General features: G+C 44.5%; 1 protein-coding gene across 3 annotated transcripts in view; it reads right to left on the bottom strand.

The window, feature by feature from the left end:
- The window catches only part of RUFY1 (RUN and FYVE domain containing 1), a 57,802-nt gene that overhangs the window by 26,181 nt on the left and 17,817 nt on the right, over positions 1-13,804 (bottom strand). For all 3 annotated transcript variants that reach the window (XM_040622616.1, XM_040622617.1, XM_040622618.1), the window contains exons 6-8: positions 7,116-7,177; positions 4,552-4,617; positions 1,873-1,942 (exon numbers count right to left, since the gene is read on the bottom strand). In XM_040622616.1, coding sequence (XP_040478550.1) covers positions 1,873-1,942; positions 4,552-4,617; positions 7,116-7,177 — 198 coding nt within the window. The remainder of the gene's footprint in view (positions 1-1,872; positions 1,943-4,551; positions 4,618-7,115; positions 7,178-13,804) is intronic.

Raw genomic sequence — 13,804 nt, 5'->3', positions numbered from 1 at the left:
GGCTTTTGTTCTGATTCTTCATTCTTTTCAGTTTTTCCAGCCAATAAGCCAAAGGATATTTTATCCCTAGGGGGAGAGTGAAAGCATTCTGGGGAAGGAGTCACGACCAAACCACTGAAGATCGGCCCTGGAAAGGCATCTTCCTGTCCTTGAGTTACCAGGGTTTAGGGCAAAGTGTATACAACAGAATGCCTTCAGGGATCTGCTGAGGGGAGGCTCTCAGGAGGGGCAGGCAGAGGCGTGAGCACACCCACCAACCCCTCCTTACCCAGCCTCTGCACACAGCCTGGAGAGAAGGGCAGGCTGGGGAAGGGAAAAGAAGACTGGAACTTGGCTGTACTCCTGGCGTCACTCACTGAGGGGGGACTGTGAAGCACTGAACTCCTTGCTCCTCTTCGTCAACAGCATCTAAGTCCAAGCGGACTCACAACCCATGACTGGGGTTTCTAACCATAAACTGCTGCACCCAAATAAGAAACTTAAAGGCTCTAGGAGGTGCCAGTTGCTATGAGGGAAGAAGCAGGCAAAAGCCGGACCCTAATTCCCTTCCCTCCTCTGAAGACGGACAGAGCACACCGTGAAGAGCGGGACTTTTCTCTAAAGCATGTTTTCTGTTACAATTGTTGGCCTTTGAAGAAAAAAAATAACCCAGTTGTTTAGTTTCAAAAACTAAAATTAGAACTTCATTGAAAGTATGCCACCTCACCAGGGAGAACAAAGAATCAGTCTGTTTGATCTAAACTCCACGCGTGTCTCCACGCGCCAAGTGTTGTATTAGGCACCTTTATATAACACTAATTTTTTACAACAACATTGTAAGGTATGGGTTATCATCCAGTTTGGAGATGAGAATCACGAGGCTCAAAGACCTGCCTACCTAAACTGAGGCCCAGAGGCCCACCCATCCCAGGGAAACGTGGGTCCTCCAATTCTAGGTGTGGTGAAGCTGCTCCCGGGAAGCCCATCTATGAAGGCCACCTTTGAATTTCCTTTTCCTCACACAAATCTGAGCTCCTCTCCTTAAAGCTTTTTAGGGCTGGCCTTGTGGGAGAGAGCAGTGAGTTTAGAGTAAGCCTTCAAACCGGGCCCTCCATACAAAGGCATGCTCTGTGTCTCTCCTGTGGCCATAACCTGCCTCCACATCGAGGTGGGGGTCACGCCCTGGCCCCTGTCACAGCCCTCTTCCTCCCCAGGGAGACCTGGTGGGGAGGCCCGAGCAGCCAGGGACCGCTACCTGTGGAAAGCCTCAGAAAGGCTGAGCAACCCCCCTCCTGCTAACAGGAGACAAGATGTGTCCACCAAGGAGACTGCCGGGCAGCTGGCAGCAAGCTTTCTTCCTCGGCCTCAGCCCTCCTTCTTCCTGTCCTTTCATTCTCTCTCTTCCTAGTGAGAAAGCAGAGAAAGACCACACTGTGGGGAGACTGGTTCCATGTTCCTGAGAGGCCGACACACAGAAGGGGTGCACGAGGGTTACTTTTACCTCATAACAGAGTCTGTGCCTTCTGGGCAGCAGGGGGACAGACTACATCAGAGGAAGGTGGGTAGAGAGGAAGAGAAAAGCACATTCATCACAGGAGCTGGGCTTTCCCAAGGAGGCCTGGTCTTCCCCGGGTGCACTGTGAGGTGGTAAAACCTAAGTCACTTAGAACTGGCTCATGATTGGCTGCACTGGCTCACGGGAAGCCCCGGACAGGGCTGAACACAGACATTCTGAGGATGCAGAACTCTGAGAACGCCTGATCCCCCCGTGCAGCTCAACCCACGCTTAGCAATTCCCGATCCAACCAGCGAGAAGCTCCGGTCGGATACACCAACCATACCGTCTCTTCACTTCGGGCCATTGTGTTCTGAGAACTTCAGTAAGTTACAAACCTCTTCTTGAAGTTTTGAATTCGTCTTTTCCAAGCCATCTATCTTGCTCTGAAGATCCCCAACTGTGCAGCTAGAGAAAACAATACATTAAGTAACAGTGAGCTTATGAAGGCTGTCTCCGCAGCCTATGAACGATGAGAACACATTCCTAGGTTTCCTGTGTGATGGATGGAGAGCCGAGGGTCTCCAACGAACTCAGAGACGAGAATTCTAAATACGTACGTATGTGTGCGAGTGTGTACATTTACGGCAAAGGTCTCAATGTCTTTCCCCCAAAATATGCTACCCATTTCTCTTTAAGCCAGCTGGAAAGGAAATAGTTTTTTTCTCCCTAACACGATAGATGGGAACCAAAATGTGCTGGTGGTCACGTATCTAGATCCGTATCCGTAACAAGATACTGGTACTTTGGGGCTGTAGGATCAAAGGTGGTTTTTAAATCGTTTTTATACTTTGCCTCATTTTTCAAATACTCTTTAAGTGATCCGTACTACTTTCCTACTGAAAAACATGTCAAACGGATGTAAATCTGATAAACAATAAAAATAATGGCAACAATAACAAGCAGTAGCTTCCTTTCAGGCCGTTTGCTCGAGGCACTTTCAGAGCATCAGCTCACGTGACCCTCCCCACGATCCTGTCGGTGAATCCTACTGTCACCTGTTTCACGGATGAGGATACCGTAACTTACACTGGAAAACTCACTCACGTGCATCTCCCTCTGGGGGGCGCCAAGGTCTGAGCCCAGGTGCTCTGGCTCCAGAGCCTGTACTTTTAGGCAACAGGCCCTACTCCCCCGAACTGGTGCCTTTTGCCAGTGGGGTGGGGGTGGGGGGACAAAGACACAAACCTGACGAGGCTAGTGGATCAAGGTTCGAACATTTGCCGGGGGTGGGGGGGAACACAATGACACAAAATGAAAAAGGGAAAACAAAACAAAAGATAAGGAGGGAATTACAATTTGTTTTTTTGTTTGTTTGTTTTTTAAGTGGGCGCCACATTCAGGGTAAAGCCCAACGTGAGGCTTGAAGTCATGACTGAGATCGAGACCTGATCCAAGACCAAGCATCGGATGTTTAACCGACTGAGCCACCCAGGCACCCTGGGAATTACAATTTTTAAAAGTATACAATTTTCAGTTCTATTCCAACTATATAACTTAGAAAATGTCACTAAAATTTATACCTTTCTTAGAAAATATAAATGACCAAAAGAGACATATCTTCAGAAGGAAAAAAACCTAGATAAACAAACTGAGGAAAAACTGAAAAGCTGGCAAAGTACTGCCTCAATAAAGGCTTTGAGCTTCACATTTTCTGTTTTCTTTGAGAAAAAAAATTTTTTAAGTACTTACTACACCAAACATGGGGCTCGAACTCACGACCCTGGGATCGAGAGTTGTGCACTCCACCGACAGAGCCAGCGCGGCACCCCGAGCTTCATGTTTTCAAGCAGCAAATAATGCTCATGAACCAGAAGCTCTTCCTAATTCATTTTGTGAAGCCGCATAACCCTGACACCATGCCGGAGAGGAAAACTCTAGAGCAATCAGCTCAGTTTACATATGAAAAAATGATTATTAAAACTACAATCAAGGGGGCCTGGGTGGTTTATACGGTGAAGCGTCTGCCTCCGGCTCTGGTCATGATCTCAGGGTCCTGGGATAGAGCCCCACAGCGGGCTCCTTGCTCAGAGGGTGTCTGCTTCTCCCTCTCCCAGTCCCCCTGCTCATGCTCTCTCTCTCTCAAATAAAATCTTTAAAGAATAAAATATAATAAAACTACAATCAAGTAGAGCGTATCCCTGTGATAGAGAAATGGCTCAGTATGAAGACATCTACTAATCAAATACACCCTATCAACAGATTAAGAGATAAAAGTCATGATTACCTTGATGCGAAAGGGCATTTGATAAAATCTGACCTCTGCTCCTTATAAAAACACTCAGTAAATGAGGGATCTATCAAGAATGTCTCACAATAGCAGCCAACATCACAGCTAAGGAGAACCTGGAGCAGCTGTCCCTGCTCTCCGACGACGTGCCAGCTCCTTCAGCTGTCTCACTGGCGCTTGGGGCCAGAGGGGCTGCTCCCGTGGAGCAGAGCTAACGTGCGCCGCACACTCTCGGAGCGGATTCGGAGACACAGAGAACAGGAGGTCTCCCAAACACGTCAGACTGAGAATCTCTGCCCGCTCTTCACTGACACCGCCATCGGCTCGTGCTTCATGAAACAGCAGCAGCTTTCCAATTAAAATGAAAAACCAAGGTACAGACGCCTGCTATTTGCTACTGAATTGTCATCAAAGGTCTAGCCCGGTGGTTTTCAACCCTTTTATACTGCCCCGGCACCCCAGAGGGATGCTTGCTGATTCCTACCAGCAACAGTGTTTCCCGTGGCAGTGACTTCCAACTGGGTGGCTGAGGGGCGAGGGGTGGAGACTCAAGGTGTAATCTGGTGACTTCCTACATTGTCTAACTGCACAAAACAAAGAACCAAAGAATTCCCAAGGCTCCTTATCAAGAAATCATACTTCTCTAGTCTGTACAAGCATGATAACCTTTTTTTTTGGTTTGGAAAAAGAGTCAGTTATGAATATATGGTAATTGAAAAATACTCCATGAAACGATAATCAGGTATTGAGAACGAACTGTAACACTGGAAAAAGGAGCGAGTCCTACCTTAAGTGCCGGTTAAGTTCTTCCACGTAATTTTTTTGATCGAGGACATCAGTAATTCTTTCGTGCCTTTTAAAAAAGAGCATAAAAAGAGAGAAATTCCTTTTATTCGTGGCTAATACTTTGAAAACCATCCCCCAACGTGCCGATCACCTTGAGGAAGTACTAATGTCATCAGGAAACGAAGGGACAGTCAGACCTTAGTAGTAACGTCTGCCCGTCCCGGTCCCGGAGTGAACAGAGGGCAAAGCTGGCCAAGGGGTGAGGTGTCATGGGGACAGCAGCCAGGGCCTTGGGAGATGCAGAAACGTGAGCAGGCCTCCGGCAGACGCCCTCCTGCCCTGGCAGACCAGGCATTTGGAAAGAGACAAGAAAGCCATCTGGCACACAAGGTGCAAACACCGATGGCCATGTGCAAATGGCCTCAGAGGTGGCAGATGAAGCAGCCCTTGTCATGCTGAAGGGAAAGAAGGTGGCTCAGAAAAGGGGACCAGAGGCTTTTCAAAACATAAAGCTGACCCGTCTGGCTAAAAAAAAAAAAAAAAAAGGCTTTTACATTTTAAAGTTAGGCTCCCCCCCCCCCGCAATTTCTTTACCTACATACATGTGTTCACACAGGGGCTCATTCTACACAGGTGCTGGATTATTCAGCACGGTCCATTTTTTTCTTTTACCTGTGATGCCCTTCACACAGCTCTGCAGGTAACCCACAGGAACAGTCTGCTGAGCCTATGTGCATACGATCATAATATCCGTCTGTATTATACATATATATCGGATATGTAATTGAAACAAAAGATATTTTAGGGATTTCTTAGGTTTGTTTATAAAAATGATACACGGTTGATCCTTGAATAATGCAAGGGTTGGGGCGCCAACCCCTGTGCAGCTGAAAATCGGCATATAACTTTTGACTTCTCAAAAACTTCACTAATAGCCCTCTATTGACTGGAAGCCTTATCAATTAAATAATCAATTACCACATATTTTGTGTGTTATGGGTATTATGGACTATAGTCTTACAATGAAATAAGTTAAAGAAAACGTTATTAAGAAAATCATAAGGTGGGGGGACGCCTGGGTGGTGCAGTCGGTTAAGTGGCCGACTCGATTTCGGCTCAGGTCTGATCTCAGGTTTGTGAGATGGAGAGCCCCACACCAGGCTCCACGCTCGGCACAGAGTCTGCTTGAGATTCTCTCTCTCCCTCTCCTTCTGCCCCCCTTCTGCTCTTCTCTAAAATAAATAAATAAATCTTAAAAAAAAAAAGGAGAGAAAATCATTAAGGAAAACACATTTACAGTACTGTACTGTATTTACTGAAAAAAAAAAAAAAACAAAAACCTGTGTGTAAGTAGACTTGAGCAGTTTGAACCCGTGCTGTTCAGGGGGCAACAGTCTACACTTCTCAGTATCCTACTTTTCTCACTGGATAATACCTTGTGGAAATGCCTGTAAGTCTACTTTCCCCCATAGGTCAAATTTGTTCTGTCTGCATAATATATCGCGGAGTGGAATATTTTGAATGTTCCATAATTTATTCACCTCTCCCTTTAATGATAAGATAATCAGTTTATTTCCATTTCTTTACATTAACTATATATGTGTATATACATTTTATTTTTCAGTTATCTTTATATCCAACGTGGGGCTCAAACTTGCAACCCCAAGATCAAGAGTCGCACACTTTGCCGACTGAGCCCGCCAGGCGCCCCAAGAATATATTTTTGTTCAAGTCTCAAGTGGGTGAATCCTCGTCCTCAAGACGCCTGAAGCATGAACAGGGTTCCCACTGCCAGATAAGGTGTGCTGCTAGGGCACAGAGACCGTGGGAATCCTTGTCAGAACACATTCGAAAGACAGGTGATAAGATATCCAAACACGACCCCAGGGTTTACAGTGAAACGCCCTCCCATGGCTGCCTCCCGGCCTCTTCCCTTCCAGGCGGCCAGGGTTAGCAGGCCTGTGAGCTCCTCTAGAAATGGTCCATGAGTACGGAAGTACGGCATATAAATATGCACGGACCTTCGTTACCACAACTCAAGTGGTAGCATGTTATACACACAAGCTGCTTTGTTTCCTTTTTCCCCCCAGAACAGCTCCTTTAAAAGAATGCTCTCGTTAACAAGGGAGAGGTACGCGTGGCAAGAAGAGACATCCAAGACACGCTAGGATCGAAGAACAAATCCAAAGGCAACATGTCTATTTAATAGTACCGTCCCGTTTATATTCAAACAAACCGTAAGGCAAATTATACTACCAACAAATATATCCCCGCAAGGCGTTTAGAAAAGCCGTGGGAGGACACACAAGTAGCTTCCTCTGGGGGAGGAGCAGGCGTGGGATTGAGCTGGAGATGCGGGGACAGTGTGAGTGGGGACATTTCACTTGTCCTCTCCATTCTGCAGAGCTCAACTCCCTGCACATGGGAATATTAATGTATTATTTCTGTAACTAAAAACACCCAACGAAAATGAAAATGGCACACAAAGCGAACACAAATGTAGCATTCTTTGCCAGAATTTCATTAAAAATGTGAAGAGCAGGCAGCAGGCAGGGCGGTACTTACTCTTTGCCGCTATCAAGCTCCTGCACATCCTTAAAGTAGAGGGAAAAATCAATCACTCCAACCTGAGGGACGTAAAATGTACGCGTTTAAATAAGAGAAACTTCTCCCGTTTTCCACAAACCTTACGTCTTTAAAATTCTGGGTATTTACATTCCTGCCTCTTTCCTACAAACATTTAGTTGGGCTCACCAGCTCTATAAGATAGCGATTAATTGAACCAGGGTCGTGAGATCGAGGTCCCGCACTGGGCTCCGTGCTCAGCAGGCAGTCTGCTTGAGATTCTCTCTCCCCCTCTGCCCCTCCTGCTCTCTCTCTCTAAAATAAATACATCTTTAAAAAAAAAATCAGAATTTCAGGGAATATTCTGAAATTTTACTCCCTCGTCAAGATCAGTTTTGTATATTTATTCAACAATCAAGTTGTTGACAAAGCTCAACAAAGTTCTTTAGGTCCAAAGTAACTATTAAAAAAAAAAAAAAAAGAGGCCTGGATCGCTAGAGCAAGGTGGTAGGTAACCTTAACTGACACTCTGCCTCCTTCCTTCCCTAAATTGTGGGTGAAATGGTCCCAACCCATTTTCCAGGGAACATTCTCTGCTGCTGTGGAGAACGAGGGAAGACCCAAACCCCTCCCATCTGAATGTCAAGGGCTTTGTCCAGAAATAAAGCACTTGGGAGAGAATGAGAGCCTGGTCTGCCACTGTCCCCTCCAGTGTGGGTAAATGAAGCCATTCCTATTTGAAAAATGGGAAAACTGGGTCCATCAATAGATATTTATCACTCATGTAACAGCTGTATCACAGATCCTTACGCAACCGTAACAAAGAACGCCATGAATGGATGGATAACGACATGAAGAAAGCTTCAGGAGAAAATGGTAAGTCCCAGAGGGATAGGTACAGCATTAACTCCTTATAGTAACACCATTTTTAATTTTATTTGCATTTTTTAAAGTTGTTATTTACTTATTTGAGAGAGAGCGTGAGCACGAGCAGGGGGAAGGCAGAGAGAGGGAGAAGCAGACTCCCCGCTGAGCAGGGAGCCCGATGTGGGACTCAATCCCAGGACGCCGGGATCATAACCTCAGCCGAGGGCAGTCACTTAACTGACTGAGCCACGTGGGTGTCCCATAACACTTTTAAAAAAGAGATTTATTTGAGAGACAGAGAGAGAGTGAGAGCGAGCATGAGCACAGGGGGGAGGGGCAGAGGGAGAGGGAGAGAGAATCCCAAGCAGACTCCATGCTGGGCACAGAGCCGAAGCAGGGCTCGATCCCACGACCCTGCGATCACGACCTGAGCCAAAACCAAGAGTCAGATGTTCAACCGGCTCAGCCACCCAGGTGTCCCTATAGTAACACCATTTATGTGAAAGCCATAAATGTGTGACGGTTTCTGTAACTTCTCTGTCACACCTCCCACCGATCTACATTTGGGACCCTTGAACCTGGGCAGCCTCAGTGTCTGTCTCGAGTAAAAAGCGGCAGCAATGATGCTGCGATTTCTGCAGCCACATTAATGAAGGCAACACAAGCTTCTTCCTGGCTCTCCCTCTAGGGGCATAGACCTTTGAAGTTCTGAGCTTCCACGGAGGAACTCTGGCTACCCTGGAGCCAGAAGCACATGAGGATAGAAGATACAGAACCTGTTCCAGTCCCAGCTCACTGAGTCACTTCTCAGCCCAGAAGACAGACAGACAAGACAGGAAGCCTCAGCGACCGCTGCCCCTCCCACCAACCTGACTGCAATCACAGAGCTCCTGGTCAAGAAGCGCCTGCCTCCTTCTCAGCCCAGTCAACCCCCAACCGTGAGATACAGGGATGGCTCCCGGTTACCTGGCTGGTGATTCCTTCCCCAGACACAGGAGCAAGAAAGGATTTAACCTGAAACAAAACCTACGTATACATAAATGCATAGAAAAAGTAGAACTGGTTCTAGAAAGACTTTCTCCTCCGTTTTTATCATTATCTATGGGGACGAGTGGGATTGACGGGGGAGGGGAGAAGGGGAGTTTGAATTTTTTCACTTGATATGCTTCTGTATGAACTTTGTTTCAACAAGCATGCATTTCATTTGCAATAAAATTAAATAATAAAAATAAAGGCTACCTAGCTGGCTCAGTGGGTGAAGCATGTGACTCTTGATCTCTTGGTTGTGAGTTCAAGCCCCATGGTGGGTATAGAGATGACTCAGAAATAAAATCTTAAAAAAAATTAAATAATAAAATTAAATAAAAGTTAATAAAAAAGAAATATATTTTCAACTGCAAAAAAAAAAAAAACCAACAAGAGAAAGAAGGAGAGAAGGGTGCCTCAGTTGGCTAAGCGTCTGTCTTCAGCTCAGGTCATGATCCCAGGGTACTGGGATCGAGTCCCACATCGGGCTCCCTGCTCAGTTGGGGAGTCTAATTCTCCCTTTCCCTCTGCCCCTCCCCCTGCTTGTGCTCCCCTCTGTCAAATAAATAAAATCTTTAGAAAGAAAGAAAGAAAGAAAGAAAGAAAGAAAGAAAGAAAAGAAAAGAAAAGGAAAGAAAAAGTGCTAAAGGTTAGCACTCAAAGTAGACATTAATGGATCAGAAAGTACATAAAGCCCTTCTCCCAAAGCAGAACGATCAAGAAAAGCAAGAGCTGGTTCTTCAAATTCCACACAGTAGACAAATCTCTATCAAGTATGATCAATATTTAGTAGTGCACAACATTGCAAATGAGAAAAGTGAGATTTTAAGAAGCTGTAAGGGAATCCTCTCCTATAACGAATAGATCTGAATGAACTAAATGCCTTCTGGAAAAATATAAATGACTAAAAAATTGTCCCAAGACACAGAAAACCAATACACTGATTAAGAGCTAAGTAAAAAATTAAAGTGGTCAAAGAACTAGGACCAAAAAAAAAAAAGACATAAAGCTCAAGAGATCATACCAGGAAGAAATCTTCAAATAAAAAAAAATAACTCCCGCTCTAATAAACAGTTCCAGAAAACAAGAAGAGAACATTATCCAGCTTATTTTATGAGATTAACACAATTCGGACACCGCAAAGGGACAAAGACCTGTTAAATCTAGGCGCACGCTGGAAGAGTGACGTGCGATGGCCACGCTGGGTTTATTCTAGGGATGCAGGGGTAATATGACAACAGGAAACCTACGAATGAATTCAATTATATTTCTGGGTTAAAAGATATGACATTTCAAAAGATGCCAAAAAAAGGTATGTGATGGCACTGCATGCTCATTTTTAATAAAAACGCAAAACAAATTTGGAATAGTACTTTCTAGACGTGAGGAAGAGGCTCCCTCAGGCATCAACAGCAAGCATTCACGCATCATGGCGGCGTGTGCGCGGCACTGAGCTGAAGAATAGAGCAGGGAAATGTACAGAAGCCTGGAGTCACTATACTGTACACCTGAAACTAATGTAATGCTATGACGTCTACTAGAATTAAAAAAAACTTCTACCCTGAGCACAGACACACATATGGAAATGCCATTTAAAACTAAAAAAGAATGAAAACAGCTGACTATTGCCATTTCAGATGACTTTTCAAAGGTTCCCTCAGATTGTCTCTTAAATAATGGTAATAACGATAAATAACAGTCCAGGGATGTCTGGGTGGCTCAGTCAGTTAAGCATCTGCTTTCAGCTCAGGTCATGATCCCAGCGTCCTGGGCTCCCTGCTCAGCGGGGAGTCTGCTTCTCCCTTTCCCTCTGCCTTTCCAGCCCTCCACCCCTCCTTGTGCTCACTCTCTCTCAAATAAATAAATAAAATCTTAAAAGAAGACTGTTACTGACATAGGATAAAGAGATCCAGAGACTAGGCCTCTGAGTCCAGAAATAAACCTCACTGGATTATGGATATTTCACACATAATAAAGGTGAAATTTCAAATTAGTAGAAAAATGTACTTGATACGTGATATTGAGAAAACTATTTACTGTTTGTAAATGATACCTAGACTCCCATTTCACGCTATGTCAAAAGAAATGACAGGCATTACTTAAATGTAAATAATACAGTTGATTTAAAAAATTAGGTTAATTTTTAGATGGGGAAGGACTTTCTAAGCACAATAAAAGAAAAAGTCCATTAAATGTGACTGCTGGGGCGCCTGGCTGGCTCAGTCAGTAGAGCATTCAACTCTTTCGGGGCTATGAGTTTGAGCCCCACGGTTGGTAGAGATTATGCAAAAATAGAATCTTTGAAAAAGATTGAAACACAAAAACACAAAAACTGAAACACCAATGGCAAATAAAACATGTAAAAAATACTTGACCGCCTGAGTTCTCAAAAATGTAAATTTGGTGGGGTGCCTGACTAGCTCAGTTGGTAGAGCATGTGACTCTTGGTCTCAGGGTCATGAGTTTAAGCCCCCCACCAGGCATGGAGCCTACTTTAAAAAATAAATGGGGGCGCCTGGGTGGCGCAGTCAGTTAAATGACTGACCTTTTATTTTTAATTAAATTTTCTAAAAAAGATTTTATTTGAGACAGAAAGAGAGCCCATGAGTGCGTGTGCACGTGCACATGCATGAACAGTGGGAGGGGCAGAGAGAGAGGGAGAAGCAGACTCCCCACTGAGCGGAGAGCCCAATGCAGGGCTTGATCCCAGGACCCTGAGATCATGACTGAAGGCAGATGCTTAACCGACTGAGCTACCCAGACACCCTCGACTGACTCCTGATTTCGGCTCAAGTCATGATCTCAAGTTTGTGAGATCGAGCCCCGCCTCCAGCTCCACACTTAGCGGGGAGTCTGCTTGAGATTCTCTCCCTCTCTTCCAGTGCGTGCACACTCTCACTTTCTAAGATAAATCTTTTTTTTTTTTTTAAGGATTTTATTTATTTATTTGACAGAGATAGAGACAGCCAGTGAGAGAGGGAACACAGGCAGGGGGAGTGGGAGAGGAAGAAGCAGGCTCCCAGCGGAGGAGCCCGATGCGGGGCTCGATCCCAGAACGCCGGGATCAAGCCCTGAGCCGAAGGCAGACGCTTAATGACTGAGCCATCCAGGCGCCCCTCTAAGACAATCTTTAAAAAAAACTAAACATGCTTTTAAAAAAAATGTAAATTTGAGAGGAGTTGTTTTGGTCTATGAGATTGAAAAAGATCAAGAATGCTCCTCATGACGTTAGAACACTAATGTAGAATGTTTAACACAGAAATCCCAAAATTTCTCCTAAGGAAATCAACGGACAACAGCGCGAAGAGGCATGAGGATGTTTATACTGTTGTAATACAGAGTCAACCTCAGTTATTAAGGTACAGGTTAAATAAATTATGGTATGCTCATAAAATGGAATACAAGCATGCCTCATTATATTGCCCTTTGCTTTACTGTACTTTCCACACACGGCATTTTTACAAGTTGAACGTCCGTGGTGGCCACATGCTGGACAGGTCTATCAGCACCATTTTCCCAACAGCATTTTCTCCCCTCATGTCCCTGTGTCACATTTTGGTAATCATGTATTTCAAACTTCTATTACTAGATTTGTTATCATGATCTGTGATCAGGGACTATAACTTGCTGAAAGCTCAGATGATGGTTAGAATTTTTTTAGCAAGAAAGTATTTTAAAATACAGGTGTGGGGGCGCCTGGGTGGCTCAGTCGGTTAAGTGTCTGCCTTCGGCTCAGGTCATGATCCCAGCGTCCTGAGATCAAGCCCTGAGTTGGGCTCTCTGCTCCTCAGGGAGTCTGCTTCTCCCTCTCCCTCTCAATGTCTTTCCTGATCGTGCTCTCTCTCTCAAATAAATAAATAAAATCTTTAAAACACACTTAACATTGACTTTTTAATTTATTTAGCTTAATTTATTTTTATTTTTATTATTTATTTACACATCGATTTTTTTAAAGATATGGTGCTATCCCACACTTGATAGGCTATAGTAAAGTGTAAACATAACTTTTATATGCACTGGGAAACCAAAAAAAGTCATGACTTGCTCTACTAAGACAGCTGCTTAATTGCAGTGGTCTGGACGGATCCACAGTCTCTCTGAGGTATGCTTGTACAATGCAGCCGCTTAAATGGCTCCTATCTCCACTGACACGGACAGCCGTGTGGGACATACTGTCAAATAAAAAAAAAAATCACAAACAGTGTGCCTGGAATAATCATATTTTGGTTTAACAAAAAGGAAAAGTCCAGGAGCGCCTAGGTGGCGCAGTCGTGAAGCGTCTGCCTTCGGCTCAGGGCGTGATCCTGGCGTTATGGGATCGAGCCCCACATCAGGCTCCACCGCTGGGAGCCTGCTTCTTCCTCTCCCACTCCCCCTGCCTGTGTTCCCTCTCTCACTGGCTGTCTCTATCTCTCTGTCAAAAAAATAAATAAATAAAATCTTTAAAAAAAAAAAAAAGGAAAAGTCCAAATACCTCTCAAGTAGAAACACATATGTGCGAGCGTGTGCACACACACACGCACACCCTTATTCATGTGTTGAAATAGATACCAACATGTAACATTAAATTAATTAGCTGTCTCTGAGAAATGGGATTTTGTGTGAGGTTTTGGTTCTTTTCAAAAATGCTTCTCTGTATTTTCTGAAACATTTTCAACATGCAAAAACAACAAAACTATTGGGAAAAAAAGAGAAGAGAGGTTATGACCGAAAAAAAAAAAAAAAAAGAAAGAAAGAAAAGGAAAAACAGATGGCTTGGGTGTGGAGGGATTAGGGGAAGCTTTAGATTCTTCCGA

Source organism: Ursus maritimus, unplaced genomic scaffold (genome assembly GCF_017311325.1).
Source record: "Ursus maritimus isolate PB19 unplaced genomic scaffold, ASM1731132v1 scaffold_5, whole genome shotgun sequence".
In the NCBI taxonomy this organism is placed as follows: domain Eukaryota; kingdom Metazoa; phylum Chordata; class Mammalia; order Carnivora; family Ursidae; genus Ursus; species Ursus maritimus.
This window is presented reverse-complemented; position numbering and strand designations above follow the sequence as displayed.